This window comes from Notolepis coatsorum (genome assembly GCF_963971535.1).
Source record: "Notolepis coatsorum genome assembly, chromosome: 5".
In the NCBI taxonomy this organism is placed as follows: domain Eukaryota; kingdom Metazoa; phylum Chordata; class Actinopteri; order Aulopiformes; family Paralepididae; genus Notolepis; species Notolepis coatsorum.
In genome coordinates, this window is record NC_140169.1 from 103,930,955 (window position 1) to 103,950,412 (window position 19,458).

At 42.5% G+C, this 19,458-nt stretch overlaps 1 protein-coding gene across 1 annotated transcript in view; it reads left to right on the top strand.

Moving 5' to 3' along the window:
- The window catches only part of LOC311228053 (poly(A) polymerase type 3-like), a gene marked incomplete at its 3' end in the record, with an annotated part of 38,542 nt that extends 24,824 nt beyond the window's left edge, over positions 1-13,718 (top strand). The window contains exons 16-22 of the mRNA XM_084313954.1: positions 83-195; positions 423-574; positions 2,454-2,649; positions 7,363-7,470; positions 8,461-8,502; positions 10,221-10,277; positions 12,748-13,718. Coding sequence (XP_084170080.1) covers positions 83-195; positions 423-574; positions 2,454-2,649; positions 7,363-7,470; positions 8,461-8,502; positions 10,221-10,277; positions 12,748-12,843 — 764 coding nt within the window. The remainder of the gene's footprint in view (positions 1-82; positions 196-422; positions 575-2,453; positions 2,650-7,362; positions 7,471-8,460; positions 8,503-10,220; positions 10,278-12,747) is intronic.
- Between the last annotated feature and the right edge of the window lie 5,740 nt (positions 13,719-19,458).

Here is a 19,458-nt window from a genome sequence, read left to right on the forward strand (position 1 = left end):
ATATAGTATATTTGGTTAATTCTTTGTATTTGCCTGTCTCTCTGTCGTGGCTTCTGTCCCTCTTTGTTTTGTCGGGTTACAGTCTACAGGCAGGCGATAAGCAGCAAGATGTTTGAGCAGGAGATGAAGATCTCGGCCATGCATGTGAAGAGAAGACAGCTCCACCAGTTGCTACCTAACCTGAAACGCAGGAAGGTCAGTTGGCTTGCTCTCACATTAGTTAATACATCTTAACTGTCAGTTTGTGTTGATTAATTATGGGTCTCTTTCCGACGTAACCCCATTTTTCTAAGTCTGACAAATATTGTGTTGCATCAGTCATACTGCACTTGATTCACTTCACATGGGACTCGTAAGATCTTACCAGCTGTTGGAGTAAACCTGTCTATTTCTTTCCCCGCCCCCCTTTTTTCCTGCTCCAGCATTCGACAGATGGGCTTCGTCAGATGAATGACGGCAGTCTGGACCTATCCATTGACAGCGACAACAGCATGTCTGTTCCCTCCCCGACAGCCGTGACCTCGTCCACCCCGACTAAGGGTTCTACACTGGGCCCAGTTCCCAGCCCCATTGGGTAAGTCCTGTACTGGTGTTTTTCACATTTAGAGCTACCATAGTAGGGAGGTTAAACTTTTTTTCTGCCGACACTGATGTAAAGATATTTGTTAAATTAGGTGGTAGAGCCAATATTTATTTAAATTGTGTATTCCACCTCTGTGAGATGGTCTACACAGCATAAACAAAATCTAAATGTTAGTTTTTAACACTTTAACTGCCGGGAAACGCTTTACAGCGTCATTCCCGGCCATGCTCAAGTTGCCGAAGGACGCTGTACAGCGTCTTTAATATCAATATTTCAAAAATCTGTGATCGGATTCATATTTCCCCTCCGCTGGCCTGAGATCCACCAGGAGGACCCACTGAGCTCTCTGGCGGTTCAGGAGCGCCATCTGGTGGCCGATCGGCGCAATCGCCAAACAGGAAGTGCTGTGGAGGTTGTGCTGGTCGGCCATATTACTTCCGGGCACTCGGTACATGTCCCGGGACTCTGGCTCGTCACAATATAATAGCGATCCATTGCCAATAACTCGATAAACAACATGATTTGGACGTATATAGTATTATACAAGCTGGAAATGGTTCATCAGGATAAACATCCCATAATCGAAAACGGTCTACACCACGCTGATCGTCCAACGGCGCGAGGAAGATCCGGTAAGATCCAGCGTTATTTTCTAACGTATTCCATATAAACTGTTATGATGAACATATGGCCCACACTAGATGAATGATATAACGCTGCCCACGGAATTATAAACGATCCCCCGCCCATCCGGTCATCATCAGATCATACGTAGATCATTCTAGAAGTACGTCCAATTGAATTTTTTTATATCGCCCCGATTGCCATCAAACTGTATTTCATCATCAATATAATGCATTTGGGGCTATAGATCACGTTCTGGAGAAAGCTGCAGAAAGAGATGAAAACATACTTATACATTAGACCATACTTTACTATGAATATGTGAATGAAAAAGTTTAACGTTGCTACACAATGAACAATACATATAGGACTTTGAATGGGCCCTAATAATGGCAATGTAGCAATAGAATTTAAAAAGTTATAGCCATGCAAAGAAGGGGTACTTCTCCATAGACAAATAGAGCCGGCAACCTATGGTATATAATGAATTTAACCCATGGCACCCATAGTGTTAATGGCAAAATAATGAAATAATACTTTCCCCCCCCCCTCTTCAACTTCCTGTAATTGCTTGAACCGGCTATAATCCATTATAATTGACCATGGAAACCGGCCTTTTGAGCCCTCCAAGAGGATTGTAATAGCAGAGTGAGAACACTTGGGCCTCGACTCAGGCGCTTTGGCCGCAGTGAATCCCTATGTGACGGCACACCCATTACCTTTTGGTTAAAAACTCAAAAGTCCCAAATGGAGAGAATACATTTATTTCACATGGTTGTAGTCATTTGGATGCAAAAACCTTGTTGGCTCCTATTTAAGGGGAGTAGCTATTTTAATGAAAAATGCTGACACCACTTTAATGGGCAAACAAACAAATCATCAACCGCCAAACACCATTGTGTACGCACATGGGTCAACTACAATTTGAGTGGTTGTTTGTTTTACCAATTGAAAATATTGTTTGGGACTTTGGCTTTTTGTGAGTGGCCCCGAAAAGGTAAGGGCCAAAACCAGAGAGAAACTGTGTTCTGAATAGCATTGTGGGCGGAGCTCCCATTTGATTTAATTACATCAGAATGTTTAACCTCCCTAACCATAGTGGCTACCGCAGTATGATATAATGTGTAGCATATAGTAAGAAAGCCACAATAGCTGCTTTGTGGCTATTCCTACACCTAGCATCCTCCTTTCCTCGTCTGTTTTTTATAATAGGCTCTTCTTTGTATTTTATTTTGACCACCTGCAGGACTAGTTCTGGACCTTCCACAGTCCATCCAGAGGCCACAGGAGAAGCTGAAGGAGCCAAGCCCACCCTTACCCGCCAGCGCTCTGCCCCGGTCCCACCCAGCCAGACCCCTCCTCCCAGCATGGGTCCGCCACCCGCCAAGAGGCCAGGATCCCCCCAGCCAGACGCACCAGTCAAGAAACTGAAAGTTGACGAGGTAGGTCAACAAGGGTCACAGTTGGGGCGGTCAGGTGGCGTAACGGAGATTGCGTTCGTCACCAAACCCCGGAGCGGCTAGATTCGCCTGTTCAAATCCAGCTCACAGCTCCGGGGTTGTCACCAGCTTGGCTGGCCGTTCACACTAATACAATTGGCAGTATTAGAGGGTGGGAGAAGCTGGCGGGGTGGGTCCGGGTCGTAGTAAACAGCGACTCCTACAGTTCGGTCAGGGCGCCTGCTAAGCGCGGATAGGACTTGAGTGGGATAGTGTGATCCTTCCACACGCTACGCCCTCTCAATGAGAATCCGCGCTGCCAGGTGAAAAGAAGCGGTTGATTGGCTGGACGTGTGTCGGAGGAAGCACGTGATAGCCTCCACTCTCACAGACCGACTGTGGGGGGTAAGTGCGCAGCGACCAGGAAGGGGATTGGGAATTGGCATAACGACTAACATTGGGATGGGAGAAAATCGGAGGAAAATGGAGGGGGAAAAAGATTAAAAAAAAAAAAACAAGGGTCACAGTTGCTGTCCACAGGATCTCAAACTTTTTTATACCACAACCCCATTCTATTTAGGAATTTGTTTGGCGACCCCACACTTAATGTATCGTAATTTAAATGTGGAAATAAGGAATATCAAAATAAAAGCATACATTGTTTAACTTGATCATGCATATTTATTAGAACATGAAATTACAGCACAATTTTGAATCAATGAAATTAATGAATATAATCAACAAAAGCAACAGATACTTTTCTGTATTCACATAAAACGAGGCATATTTAGCCAAAATATGTTGCTAAAAAATTAATAAAGATAAATGCGCTTTTCAAGAATAAACAAAAACTAGACTTAATGGGGTGTGCTTGTACATAGTTCCATGATACGTGGCTGCATTGTGCTGAGAAAGAGGCGGAGATCCACTTCTACTCTGAGGCGAGATCTGTATTTATTTTTTTATTAATGTCTGTGCCGAAAATCCAGCCTCGCATTGATCCATATGCTGATGCAATGGGGACAAGCTTCCTCAGTGCAGCAACACTGGGTACTTTTTAATCCAGCTCTCCATTTGAGCTGTGAGTCAAAACAGGTCTGTGTCCCAAACAGGTCCGACCTTGTAGTCCCAGATTCAACATATTGAGACATGGCCTCCGTGATTATACCTGCGCAGGATGAAGTGAGTTGTGTATCCTTAACGTTCGGCGGCTCTCGTACGCGCACGTCGCAGCACGTTGCGCTCGTCTGACTCACAAAAGACCAGACGTGGCCTCCGCCATTATACCTGCGCAGGATGTAGTGAGATGTGTATTGGAATAATGTGTGGCCTCCGTTGATGAAGAGGCGAGACATGGCAAATACATACAGCTGCCACGTGGAAAACTCGATCTGAGTTTGGCCGTCGGTTTTTCGTTTGATTAAAAAAATAATAATAAAAAAAAAATGTGTTGCCAAACACTGTCACCTACCCGCGACCCAACTTTGGGTCGCAACCCGTAGTTTGAGAACCGCTGCTGGAGTCAATCCACCAGATGTCAGACTGAACCTTTCCTTGTACACATTCTTCAAATATGTCGATATACAGTATAGAATATCATCCAACTGCTGTGACAAGTGTGTTATACAATTTTGCTGAGTAAATCGATGTTAAAAAGCAAATACTGCAAAACTTAAATGACAGGCTTTTATTTGCTTCAATCATTGAACAAAACCGGCCTATGTTTGGGACAGGTGTCTATATGGGACATGCCTTTTAATTCCCTTTGTAGTCTTACTCAGCAAAGATGGGAAATATTATCAAATGGTTTACTTAAACCGGTATGCATATTACCTGTAAAAAATGTGGGTATCTAATTACATGAAAATAATTAACAAATAATTAATTAGATCTCACTCCGAGAGATGGAGCATTCTTATTTGAATGCCAACCTCATGCACAGAGAGAGATACTGTATTACTCTCCTTACAAGTTGAACTTCCACATTCAGTTTCTGGGTGTAATTTTTAAAGGTCTTATTATTAACCCATTCCCCGCCAATAACGTCATACGACGGCTTTCAAGGTCATGCGAATTCTGCCAATAACATCGTACAGCGTGTTTCAAGTTCATATTTCATATTTTCGTCATGGAATTCATATTTCACCCACGGAGTCTTGGCTGATGCTGTAGGACTCGGCACAACTCTGCAACGCTTCAATACTGCCACCTGGTGGCTGATCGGCGAGTTGCCAAACCGGAAATGCCCGTTGCAGCTCGGTCCGTCCCCTAATTCCGTCCGGCCACTTGTTTATCGTCCTGGGACTCAATACACACACCGTGGATATGGATCCGTTGCCATAACTCAATAATCAACATGATTTGGGCGTATATTAGTATTATACAAACCGGAACTGGATCGTCTCGATCCACATCACATAACTGGGATCTGTCTGCTCCACTCTCAGCGCCCAACGCTACGAGGAAGCTGACGTGAGTTTCAGCGTTTTTGTTTATAATTTTCTATACAAACTGCTCTGATAAATATATCACCCATACTACATAAATTATATAAATTATAAACGACCCCCCCCCCCTCCGTTCACCCGCAGTCATAACGTTTAGGACCATGCACAGTTGAAATTTTTAATATAACGTTGATCGGTATCAAACGGCATTTGATAATCTAATATATGCATTTATGTCTATCTCACGTTCTAGGAAATACTGCAGAAAACGATAAAAACATATTTATACTCTAGACGGTATTTTCGTATGAATGTGTGAATGAAAAAGTAAAACATTCCTACATCCTGAACGATGGATAATTGATGTTGAATGGGCCATAGTAATGTCAATTTAGCAATACAATTTAAAAAGTTATAGCCCTGCAAAGAAGGTGGACATCTCCATAGACTTACAGCACTGGCAGAGAATGGTATAAGATGATCAAAGTGGTGGCAGGGAATGGGTTAAAGCTCTCAAAATCAATAGACACTGGACACCAAACAAACAACAAGATCTTCTATAACGCACACCGTACACACCTTTGGACACTAACGACGGGAACGACCCCCTCTATCTTGTTCTCTCTTTTTCCGTCTCTCTCCACTGTGTGACAAAACTGCACTTGTGGTAACTGCAAAAACAATTAGTTTAGACTCTTGTTTCTAATAGAGAACGGCTTTTATTTGTCAAAATGTGTACCAATTAGGGATGCTCGATATTGGCTTTTTTACCTATACCGATATTGTCCAACTCTTAATTTCCGATACCGATATCAACCGATAGCGATATATGCAGGGTTTCCCCCCCCCAAATTTTTTTATAATTTCAGGTAATTAACATTACATATATCTTGTTGTGGAATTAACACAACATTATGCATACTTTTGACAATAAATAAAATCAGAATTGGTTCTTACTTGCTTGCCTGGGTAAATAAAGGTTATAGAAATGTAAAAAAATAAATAAAAAAAATCTTTTTTTGAAAACCGATACAGATATTTTCCGATATCACATTTTAATGCCGATATCGGCCGATAATATCGGTAGGTTGATAATATCGGACATCCCTAGTACCAATAATAGAAAACATTTAATATTTTTTATAGTATATCTTCAGTGGTAGAAAATATGTGGTCATATTTGCTAAGAGTTAGAACTTAGAACTCGCATCTTAAATCTGTAGAAATGTCCATTATCCTCGTGAAAGTCCTTCATGCTAAATAATGACCAGTTCAGAATTCATTGTGTTTTAAATTTTTGCCACCAGGGGTCACCGTTTTCAGTTTTCCATCCAAAAAGCACTGGCACCAGTGCCTTCTAAGATATTAAAAGTAGAAATTGTTACCATTTGTCAGCAACGCTAGTGGAAGGGCATCTTCTTTTAGTTTCCTTTTGTGAATTGTGTAACCTAGTCACATTCCTTTGTGGCCAGACAAGATTGTGTTCTATTACAGTAGGAGTAGCTGGAGCTAGTTAGCGGCACCCACCCAACACCAGAGCTATTGTAGGTCTGTCTAGAATGACATCCAGACGCCATTCACAAGTAACATGGCAGTATCTGGGCAGAACTGACCAACGTGGTCTTGGATGGCAGGCCACTGCTTGAGTGATCATCCTCAGGTCACGTCTTTTCAGAATAGAGCCCTCAAGTGTAGATTCATCTTTTCAGAATAGAGCCCTCGAGTGTAGATTCATCTTTTCAGAATAGAGCCCTCAAGTGTAGATTCATCTCCTGAAAACCTGCTCAATAATATCTTGTTTCCTGTAGATTTGGTTGAAACGTTGGGTGCCTGGCACAGGTGGTTTAGTAGTTTTTATTTTTATTTTGTATTAATTATTAAATGTTTACTATGTCCTGTATCCATAATGGCATTGACACCCCTGTAATTATGTGTTCTCTGTGGTTACCAAATACACTCGCATAAAAGTGTTCTATTTAGACCCCTGTATCCTCATAACAATGTACAATATCAAGACCAAAGATTATGTTACAATAATGTGGAAAACGTTGACTCAAAATCTGGTCTGAATTTCTGTGGAGTAACTAAGACAGTTTTGCCCTGTCATTTGCTTTGGATATATTACACTTTCACTGCCCTGTAGTCATAACACATTTTTGGCTGCATGAAGATGACGCTCACGAACCAGAAGGAAGTATCTCTTAACCAAACAAACAAACAGCTAGAAAGCTTGATTTATAGTCTTGTGTTATTCTGTGTTCCACTCCAGGAGGCAGCCGCAGAGACGAAGACCACAGGAGTCAGCGAGGGGTCCTCCCCGGCCCCCCCACCTCCTGCTGCGTCACTGGAGGAGACCACAGCTGAGAAACTCAACGAGGTAGTCTGCTGCCCGTATGCTTCATGAGACTCTCCTCCAGACCTTGGGAACATAGAAGTCCCAAAAAATATAGACTGGACAAATATATATTTTAATACAAATGTATTGAACTAGAAAATAAATGTGAGGGGCGATCGTTTTATCTTGTCAGTGCGTCTCTAGCTTGTCCTGTCCCAACGTTTCTGGCGAGATAAATTAAGCGTGCCTCAAAATATTTGAAGCCATATTCAAATAAAATGTTCCTACTTCTGGGCTTCTTATAATATATTATCAACTTTCATTATAGGAGGCTTAACGGACAGTTCCATGAATTGATCCTTGATTACTGTATTATATTATTCATGTAAACATGTTTGCTAGATTTAGCTATGTCTACACTACACATAACCTGGAGAAAGACATTCAGTCTAGCGCTGCTAATTGAGAAATGTGTTTTGTTGCCTAGCCTGCTTGTTTTAACTTACAGATATCATACAATGAAAAGTGTTGTCCCCCTCCCATTCTCCCCTTTGTTCTGCTCCTAGTTATATGACTATGTGCCAAATAATTCACAAAAATCATTTCCTTTTTAATTTAGTCTAAAGAAATCTATTGTTTTCCAGGTAAAAGTACCGTAGCTAATTTGTGAGTTGTGTGACTCTGTGCCTGTGGGTGAACACCAAAAAAACATTGTTGTCCAATTAGATTTTGAGTGCCCCGCCCCGATCTTTATAACAATAGTACTTCAGGATGTCAATCAACCCGCCCCAAAGGTCTTTTACATTGGCAAGTAATTGAAACCATGGGAGCTTATGACCTGCATGCTGTTTCCTTGGATGTTTAAGAGCTGAACTGACGTCATAGTCCCTGTGTTCCTGATCCTCTGTTAAAGAGACTAGCCAACCACAGATTGCATCCATTCCTACAGTAAGAATGAATAATGTTTGTCCTTGGTCATGTTTGGATGCTGTTGGACTTGAGCCTGTTCTGTGTTTTTCTCTCTCCTCGTAGGATCCAGTCACTGAGCCACAAGAAGAAGATGAGAGCACGGAGGTACAGTTACTCTTTCATCTGTCATGTAAAAACTAAATATTTCCAGTATTTCTTTTAATGTGATTGTGATCTCACTGGGCCTTATTTGTCATGCAAAATACACAAACTGGTACTGAGAGCTTTTTAAATACTGTCACTATCAAACTCATTTCCACTTAAATTTAGATTATAAAAATATATGATCTGGGGGCGGCTGGGTAGCGCAGCGGACTAATTGCTCGCCTACCACCGCAGAGACTCTGGGATCGAATCCAGCTGTCAGTGGTACCTCCGGCTTGGTCAGTCGTCCCTACTAACACAATTGGCAGTGTTAGCGGGTGGGAAGCCGGTGGGGTATGTATCCTGGTCGTTGTAAACAGCGACTCCTACTGGTCGGTCGGGGCGCCTGCTCAGCAGGGAAAGGATCTGGGGGAGATAGTGTGATCCTCCCACGCGTTACATTCCCCCGGTGAGAGTCCTCGCTGTCAGGTGAAAAGAAGCGGCTGGCTGACTCCACATGTATCGGAGGAAGACATGTGGTAGTCTTCTCCCTCCCCAGACCGACAGTAGGGGGCAAACGCGTGCAACGACCAGGAAGGGAATTGGCATAACGACTAAATTGGGATGGGAGAAAAATACGGAAAAAAGGGGGAGAAAAGGTAGATAAAAAAATATATATGATGTGTTTTAAGTATATTGTGACTAGTATTTGATAGTCAAATGATAGGACATACTGATGAATGAGGCCCAGTGAGTGCATTTAGACCTTAACACTATGGTCGCCAAAAACGCCTTACCACGTCATTCCCCGCCATGCTCATTCTGCCAAAGACGCCGTACCACGTCTTTGATATCAATATTTCAAAAATCTGTGATCGCAATCATATTTCTCCCCCGGAGACTTGAGATCTACTGTTGATCCCCTCTCAACTCTCCAACGGTTCAAGAGCGCCATCTGGTGGCCGATCGGCGGATAGCCCAAACCGGAAACAGGAAACTGAAGCTGGTGCTCATTCCAATTCGGTCCGATCACTCGCTAATAGTCCCAGGACTCGAGCTAGACACAATGGATAGCAATCCGTTACCAATAACTCTATAAACAACATGATTTGGACGTATATATTATTATACAACCTGGAGATGGATCGCATATTTCTACATCCCATAATAGGAATATTTCTGCTCCACGCTCATCGCCCAATGCTACGAGGAAGCTACGGTAAGTTTCAGCGTTTTTTTTTAACGTGTTCGATACAAACTGCTCTATTGATCATCAACCACAGATGAATCATCTAACGTTGGCCACGGAATTATAAACGACCCCCCCCCCCCCCCCCCATCCGGTCAACATCAGATGAGTAGTAATTTCTAGAAGCGCATCCATTTGACATTTTTTATCTCGCGCACTGTATTTGATCATCAATATAATGCATTTAGGGCTATAAATCATGTTCTGGAGAATGCTGCAGAAAACGATAAAAACATACTTATACTTTAGACTGTATTTTAGTATGAATATGTGAATGAAAAAGTATAACGTAGATACTTGACGTTGAATGGGCCATAGTAATGTCAATTTAGCAATACAATTTAAAAAGTTATAGCCCTGCAAATAAGGGGAACTTCTCCATAGACAAATAGAGCTGGTGTGGGATGGTTTATTGTGAATATAAGCCTGGCGACCAAAGTGTTAACTGAGATGCACCCTTTCATGTCTTTGTTTTACTTTACTACTACAGGTGACTGAAGAGATGTCGTCCTCTCAAGATGAACTGAATAATGGGGCACAAATTAAGGTATGGATATAAACATGGAACAAAAAAGTCCATCAGTAACGAGGAAGAAACGTGACATTGGCAATTTTACAATTTAATCATTTAATAAACAGTCGGAAGCCTCAGTAGCGTGTGGAAGAACCACACACAGCCACAACAGCCGGCACCTCCTCAGATATGGACCTCGAGCGGACCTTCCTACGCTGAGCTATGGTCACTTTTCCACACCTACCCCCTACCAGTGGCAATCTCATATCTCCAGTCTGGGACCGAACTCCATCCTCCAGGATCACAACGCTCGCCCCCACAGAGCGGTTTATCAGAGACTACCTCCAGAAGTTGGGAGTAGAGGGAATGGAATGGCCTGCCAACAGTCCTGACCTCAACCCAATTGAACACTTGTGGGATCAGCTTAGGCGTGGTATTCGTGCTAGGGTGACCAACACAACCACGTTGGCTGACTTGAGAGTTGTGACAAATCCTGGTTGAGGAGTGGAATGCCATCCCACAGCAGTGTGTGACCACGCTGGTGTCCAGTATGAGGAGGTGCCAGGCTGTTGTGGCTGTGTATGGTTCTTCCACACGCTACTGAGGCTCCTGACTGTTTGTTAAATTAATAAATTGTAAAGTTGCCAATATGTCTCGTTTCTTCCTTTTTACTGATAAACTTCAATCATCCAATCCACCAAACGACACCAAACAAGAGTCAATAGCAACAGCAGAATAAGCTGTTTGAATAAGATTTGGCAAATTTTTCATGGGCACAACCCACATACTCGGCTGTGCTGCTCACACCACAAATGCATGTTCCTTACAAATGGGGCACCATTTAAAAGGTAAATAAACAGGCTTTCCAACGGTATAAAATGTATTGCCAAGAAGTATTGTTACAACAGAGAAATAATCTACCAAACAAATGTCCAAACTTTGTTTTATGTTTAACAGCTTATCATGGAAAAGCACAAGTTTAATTGCATTGCATTGTACCAAACATTCAGTCATCAAACAACGTATAAATCTTTGAATTTAGGACTGATTCCATCTCTTATCTTACTTCAAACAACCAACTACAAGTCTTAAGCCATGGGCCCCATCCCCATTAAAAAAAACAACAACAACATAGTGCTATGCTCTTGTAAAGACACACTCGAAACGGGCCCCTTGATGACCCATTTTGTTTGTTTTAATTGTACAGTAGACAGTGCCAGTTTGTAGGTATTCACAGTTTTAGTTTTAGCTACCTTAATCATTCACACTGCCATTGATGTTGAAAATGGGTGGAAATAGTCTGTTAGACTTGAAAGTTGTTTGAAGTGAGTCACTAGTTGTAGGTAATTCATCCTTGTGAAAACCATGTTTACTTTCACTAACGTTAACTGTATTACTCTACTACAAGCCGTTCAGATCCACACATCAATCGCAAGCACCTAGACATTAAAGGCCCCATGAGATCCAAATGGATGTTTTAAGTTATTTGATCACGTCTTGCACTGATCGTCACCTATACGCCAGTATCTGTCCCAACAATGACAAAGTAGTTTTGTAGACTATTTTGGCACGTATGGTATTTTACGGTTTGTAATTTCCTGGAAAACATATATATTTTTTTACATGGTAGAGTCATCCTGCACACAGGGGCGTATACACATTTTGTGTCCAATGAAATGCTTTCTAGAATTACATTTTACAGCACATTGTAACTAAGCTAGTACTCAGTCTGGTTAATGAAACCAGTGTTCAACATTAGCTTGCTAGCTAACCAGTCGACCATAACGCACATTCAGTGCTATTGGCTACTGTAAACCCCTATCAATATCTCCGACAATTCCCTCCCTAGTTTCCTGTTTTTACAGGAAACACCTAAATATGCAAAATCAAATGGCATTCTGCTAGCCGTTTCATGGGGCCTTAAATAACGAGCACAACCAGAAACTGAACGTGGAAATGTAATGGATTTGAATGGTGTGTATTAGAGTAATGCAGTAACGTTATTGAAAGTAAATGGTTGAGTGGTTTTCACCGGCCTTGCCACTTTCAAAAACTACTTTCATGTCTCAAGAGTATTTCCCACCCATTTATAACATGGATTGCAGTGTGCGTGGCATAGTAAGGCAGGCTGAGACCTGCTGACACTTGAGCCGTATACTTCTACAAACACAGAATCGGTTCAAGACGGGGAGAATCTCAAAATGACACCGGTATGGTCCTTTAACCCTTTCACTGCCACACGACAGAAGGTTAACCCTTTGCTATCACACAACCGACGGCGATGCTCCATCATTAGCATCATGGAGCATCGCCGTCGGTTGTGTGATAGTAAAGGGCTAACCTTCTGTATTGTCACAGTGAAAGGGTTAACCGGCTGTCGTGTGGCAGTGAAAGGGTTAAGGGTTGGAACCTTACAATTGACGTGGTGCAACGCCCCTCCTGACCTGTAGTTTATTACATATTCTGCTCTAAAAGGAGTGTCGTTCTGTCTTCACCTTAACAGAGACTGGCCACAGCTGACCTGTCTGATGTCCCCCTGCTCCCCACCAACCCCATCCCTGTGGTGAAGAACTCCATCAAGCTTCGCCTCAGCAGGTAGAAGCAGCACGTCCAGACTCCAGACCCCCCCCCTCCCCCTCCCCTCCCCTCCTCTCCATGTCTCTTGCCCATTCTAGGACGGACGTCCCCATCTGTGTACGTCCAAAACCCACGGACAGCCAGATGTACTGTAGACAGACAGACAGTCAGACAAACACAGGGACGGGGTGGTTTCTTTCCTTGTCCCAGGGACGATTGGTTAACGTGTGGAACCGGCCGTCGCCACTAGAGGGCGGTGAAGCCCTTCCGCTGGTCTCTTCTACATGCAGCCTCCTCCAATACTACCACAATGGAGCAGTGGGTAGAAGTTGCCCACATCCACTGCTCTGGGATCAGATCGCTTTGTCCCTAATCTGACCTCTCCTGGCACGTAGGGTGAAAAAAGGAAAAAAAAATACCTGTTCTTAGTTCGGGAGTTGAAGGGGGCATCTCTTCATCATCAACCGACCCTCTTTCCTTCCAAAATGGCAGGTTGTTCTGAGGGAAAATGGTGATGAGCGAAAGGGTGATGTCACACTCAACATGTGCGGGCCCCCAAGCGTGCATTCATGTTTATTGGAAGCTCACACAACAGACGTTTTCCCTTCTCCCTTCCTCATGGATGGTGATGTAGAAGCCAGACAACGACCGCGAAGTACCGCTTGATTATGTCGTGCTTTCTTTGTCAAGAGTAATCAGTGAGATCACACAATGTGTAATGTTAAGAGGAAAAAATACGGTAGAGAAGAAAGGAAGTTAATGATTAAAAAAAAATGTCTGTTTTTTCCTCTACAGTTCTTAGGTGAGTTTCCTGAAAAGCGCTTGTAACTAAGATAATCGTCTGTCCATTGACCACCAATGGGCTCAAGATGACCTTTTTGTGCAGTGAAGCTTTCAGGCAACCCATCCTTTTTTTTTTTTTTTTTTTTTTTTTAAATAAATATCTTATCATAACTGGGGGGGGGGGGGGGGGGGGCATACAACACAATCATCACTAGATCACTGTCAACTGTTTTGTGGCCTTTTTTTGGATGAAGGGAGTTTTGTGGTGAGGTTAGGATGTTAAAAGTGTGGACGCACCAAAAATCACAGACACAGTTTAAATACTTCCTGCAAACCATAAACCATGAAACTATAGCTCAGGTTTGAGTACATAACTGACCAAAAAGCTGCTCACAGCGGTGGGGACAAAACAATGCAGTGATAGATTAGTTAGAGCGGACCCTGTGCATAAACATGTCTGCTTTCTGGTATGACATCATGCAGTCATCCACACATTCGCTACAGTGCGGTGCGTGGCATAACAGCGATGGAAATGTATAAGTAGCCGAAGGCTAGATAGCTTCGTATCTAGTTCTGAAGCAGCTTGATAATCGGGGCTTTACATTTAGGCCGTCCCAGAAGTTCCCGGGGACGATATAAACGGTAGATGAAAAGAGGTCAAATTCATACACAGTCACATTTGTATGATTTGGGATGGACCCTCTTCGGTTTAGAAGAATAAAATGAGTCGTTTGGCACGGCTCTGGGACAGTTAGAAAGAAATCAAAATCATAAGCAATTTTCATTAATCTCAGTCAATGTTCTGCTGCTCTTTTCAAACAGATTTCCACTCCAGTTGTTCAGTTTGTGGGAGTCTTTTTTCTTTTTCCATTGAATGCAAAATTCCTGATGCTAGCAAACTAACCTAGTATGCTAACCAGCTGGCTAAATGCCACAACTGACCTATCTCAAACCCGCCCTCTTTTCTCGATCCTCCAATCACAACTATTGCTTCCCTCGTAAAGGTTGTTCGAGGGAAGCGACAGTTGTGATTGGATGATCAAGAAAAGAGGGTGGGGTTTGAGATAGGTCAGTTGTTCCCTGTGACCTATGGGAAGGGCATTTCGTTCTGCTTCCATCGACCAGCTTGTAGACATCCTTGATGCACTTGGTCCATTACAGAGTCCTCGTCAACAGAGATGTGGTTGTTTCTCATGTTGAACTAATATGGAGATTGTCAAATGGTCTCCATAAAGCTGGCAGAAGAACAGGAAGTAGAGTTGGACGGTTCATATCTTCTCAATTATACACACTTTGTACAGTAACTGTCGATGTATTTTTGTCTTGTACATTAACAGAAAAAAAGGTAATACAAAATTGATACTTTCTGTGTGGAATATAAAGACTTGAGTTTTAGCCTTTGATGGTTTTGAATGTGGCATAAATATTGTGATTTTGATTACAAAAAAAAAACATCATAGGTTTGTCGAACAAGACCAATTATTATTATTATAATTATTTTTTTGTTTGCTTGGCCACTTAATGGGATTTTGAACTGAAGGACTAGTGAATGGGTTGAAAACGTATGTGGCTTTAGCAGCACAAGGTTAATTTGTTTCACTGCTTTAAAAGTAAAAGAAAAAAATCTAAAAAACGTATGACATTTTTACTTCTCAATATTTTGTTGTATTAACAAAAACAGTTTTTTTTGGGGGGTTGTCTCAATTGTCTGTGCTAATTGTGTGAAATATGTTACAATGACGCCGGATCATAACCACTCACATCTTTATGGTGCGTATGAAAATCTCCATGTATAGATGACTTTTTTCAACTATGGAAGCGTTCTGTTGTTCTTACAATGCTCCTTTTCAGTTCCAACTGTTTTCTTAGGCTTATTTGTAAGGACGAGGTATTGTACTTTTTTCACAAATAAAAGGTCTACAATGTTGCAGAGAATCGTGTCGTCGTGATTCATTTCCACCGCATAATAATGTTGCACATTTCTTTTATTTCTCCCACAGAATGAAACCCGTTTGAATTGTTTTGAAATCGTTTGAAAGCACAAGCAAGGGTGGCCTCTGAAATATGCATCGCCCCGCAGAGGGGACTTCAGTTACATGAGACACCCAGATATTCCCCGCCCAGAGAAGCAGACTGATAATGTGGCCTAGTTAAAGGTTTTTCTGTTGTCTTCTCTATCTGCATCCCAATCCGGTCAAAATTTCCCAAGACATGGCTCATATGAGAGCGTGTATGTTGTTGCTTAGGAACAGTCTTCCCCGCACCCCCAGTAGGTGGTCCTCCTTATGAATATCATTACAGATCCCCACACTCACAGAAACAGGCAAAAGCACCTTTATCCCTTCTGTGCCGTGTTTCGTGCTGTTTTTTTCTTAAATATGGTAAGAAGGTATCTTCATATCTGTGCTAGCTCTGATTTCAGGTTCCCTGTATATATTGAGAAATGCAGTTGTGACACTGGAGGTTTGAAAGTAAATCCCTGATAAAGATGAGACGCTGTTTAGGAGAGGGGAAGAATCCAATGCAGAACTTGGGGAGTGGAAAGTAGCTTTGTCAATCTTGCCTATTGTTGGGAGTCTGTACATAGGCTGAAAACGCATTAAAAGCTAGCCCATTTCCCTCGCTAGCAGTGGTGGCACGCTTACGCGTCTCTCATTAATCATACCCAACATTAGGCTCTCATCCAGAGGTGTATCGATGGGTGGTCCGGTTTAGGGCATGGGTCTCTCCCATTGCAGGGGCCCCTCTTTACCCCAGCAGAGTGCACTCTGTGTGGGGTGGAGGCCCAGGGCATGGCCCCTCCGTCTTCCTGCTGGGCCTCCATCTGCTCCGGCGGTGGTTAGATCCCCCGATTGATGGCGAGACAATGAGTTTATGACACGTGTCCCTGTGAGTGACAGAGGGTCCCGTCCCACCCGGGCTCCCTGACTACCAGGACCCTCTCAGCGGTGTTGGGCAGCATGCCAAGGCTAATGGATAGACTGGTTCCTCCCGGAGAGCTGTGGGACCAGTCGTTTCCAGCTGCCTGAGAACCGGCACAATGAGGCAAGACTTCTGTGCTGTTGTCTTAAAAGGCCAGTGTTTTTGGTACTCGTACTATTTTAACATTAATATATTCACTCGTGTCTTGGATCTATGCCATTTTTTTTTTTTCATTGACTGTTTTTGTGTGTTTAACCGATCCCGAGTAATTACATTTCTGAGTGATGCAACAATAGAACTGCTTACCCAGTGCAACCAGAATTAAATGTAACTTTAAATCCCACTCATGGCCCACTAAAGGCTTGCAAACGGTGACTCCTGTTAAACATGGACATGTTTAAAAAGTGTGGGAAAAAAACTAGCGTGTGCACACAAAAACAAGTAAATAAGTATTACAGGGTCAGAAATTACTAACGAAACAGTCATTTTGTGGCAGGGGTGTAAATACAGGCGGAGCAATGACACCCGGACCTTTGGTGTAGGCGGGGGGCCCACAGAGAGGCCCCTAACAGGAATAGATGAAACATGAAACGGCTACACCATGAATATTATCATCTGTCGGTTATAAGGAGGGGCCCCGTAAAGATTCCTGCACCTGGGCTAACTGTCGCCTAGTTACGCCACGTGTTTCGAGGGTTATTTGGCTGCAGTGACTTCGTGTGGAACTTGTATCCTGTAACATAATTTTGCTGGCAGCAAAGAGACTGTAGCTCTATGGCTCTATATCAATGTTGTTTTCTGTAGGTGAGACAAATGTGATGATGTAAACGTCCAAAGGGGAAAAAAAATAAAAAGCCAAAGCTTGTCCATTGAGACTAGGGATGTCCGATATTGGCTTTAAAATGTGATATCGGAAAATATCTGTTTTTTAAATATTTTTTTACATTTCTATAACCTTTATTTACCCAGGCAAGCAAGTAAGAACAAATTCTGATTTTATTTATTGTCAAAAGTATGCATAATATTGTGTTAATTCCACAACAAGAGATATGTAATGTTAATTACCTGAAATTATTTAAAAAAATTGGGGGGGGGGAACCCTGCATATATCGGTATCTGTTGATATCGGTATCGGAAATTAAGAGTTGGACAATATCGGTATAGGTAAAAAAGCCAATATCGAGCATCCCTAATTGGTACACATTTTGACAAATAAAAGCCGTTCTCTATTAGAAACAAGTCTAAACTAATTGTTTTTGGGGGGGGGGGACCCTGCATATATCGGTATCGATACCGATATACCGATATTGTCCAACTCTTAATTTCCGATATCAAAAAAGCCAATATCGAGCATCCCTAATTGAGACCACTTAGTCTTAGTTAGTGGATTGACGTCAGTCAAATATAGTTTTCTTCCGTGGCCTTGTGTGAGAGCCAAACAAAAGTATGAAAAGATTAGTGTATTAAATTCGATTTAGATTCAAATGTATTATCGTACGTAAGTTCGTAAAGGCTGAGTAAATATGTTAATCTGATGTATGTGCAGTATTATTATGTACAGTAATAAAAGTATAAATATATTATGGTAGTAAGCCATACTGGCCAGTGGTATAACTAATAAGAGTAGGTATCAGTATATAGTATAATGCAGAGTGGCTATGTATACAGGTATGTTGATAGGAATGCAGATATATTCATACGGATATAGTTAAATATGTATATATATTTATTTACAGTGTTATTGTACATTGCTATCATACAGTTTTATATGTGTATGATAACGCAACCTGACATTAGGCATACAAAAAGCGTCACTTTGGTACAGGCACCAAAACCCAAATGTTCATTCTCAATAGGTAGAAACCAAGTATTGGTGGTGGGTGGGTAACGCTTCCATCTGTCGGCAATGCTCAAGGTGAAGGCAGGGTTTTGACGAGGACTGCCTTTGTCTCTCTTGAGAGGCTGTTCCAGAGTGTGTGACGCCTGCTAAACTGTCTGGTCCTCGCGCTGCAGCTCTCCCAGTTAACCCAGCACCACTGCGCCCTTTTCACACGTCAACATCCTCCTCCTCCTCACCCTCTTCGCTGGGTCCAAGTTAAAAAGAAATCTCCACCCCAACGCTCCTCCACCAACCCTCCTCCATAACAGGTGATAAAAGCAGGAGCTTTCACATCTGAGGAGCAGCTACTGTACCTTCAAAGGGGAAGATGCCACAGAGTGAGATGACTGTGTGTGGGACATATATGAAAGTGTTGTCTCCCCTTCCCAAGGTGAGATCAGAGGAGGGTGTTTTGAGAGAGACGTGTTGTGTTTCGCCTCGGGATGTGATCCGTCTGACCGGCGTGGCTGGTGGGGAAGTGTCATGGCAGACGGGCAGACCACTCTTTGGGGATGTTTTGTCTTTTTGCTTTTGTCGCAGGGGGGGGGGCTTAAAGGCTTCCGACTGGGTCGAAGTGTTTTGTCTGCAGCTTGTGTTTCTTGCTGATGGTCAGCTCTTTGTGGAGACAGTTTGATGTGTGTTTATTTTTGTTTTCAGAATGGTGAGTACAAAGTTGGAAAATGACAAGACTTCAACGGAGTGCGTCTCATTGCAGACGACTAGCGCTGCGGCCTCCTCACGGGTCCGTTAATGGATTGGTTTGGTCGATTCCAATTCTATTCAATCTTCGGTTAGGGATATTTCAGTTATAATACCAATTTTGCTTGGATATGAAAGAGATTCTCAGAACTATTGCTGTAAATTGTACAATGAACCCTCTAACCCTCTAACCTGGTTTATTATGAATTAAAATATGAATGTTTATATTTAGAATTGACCACAAAGCAGTTGCATTAACACTTTCAGTGCCCGGCCATTAACATGGGAAACCCACATGGGAAGCCATGACCCACTTCAATGATAGCGTTGTGAACGCATAATCTCTGTCTTAAA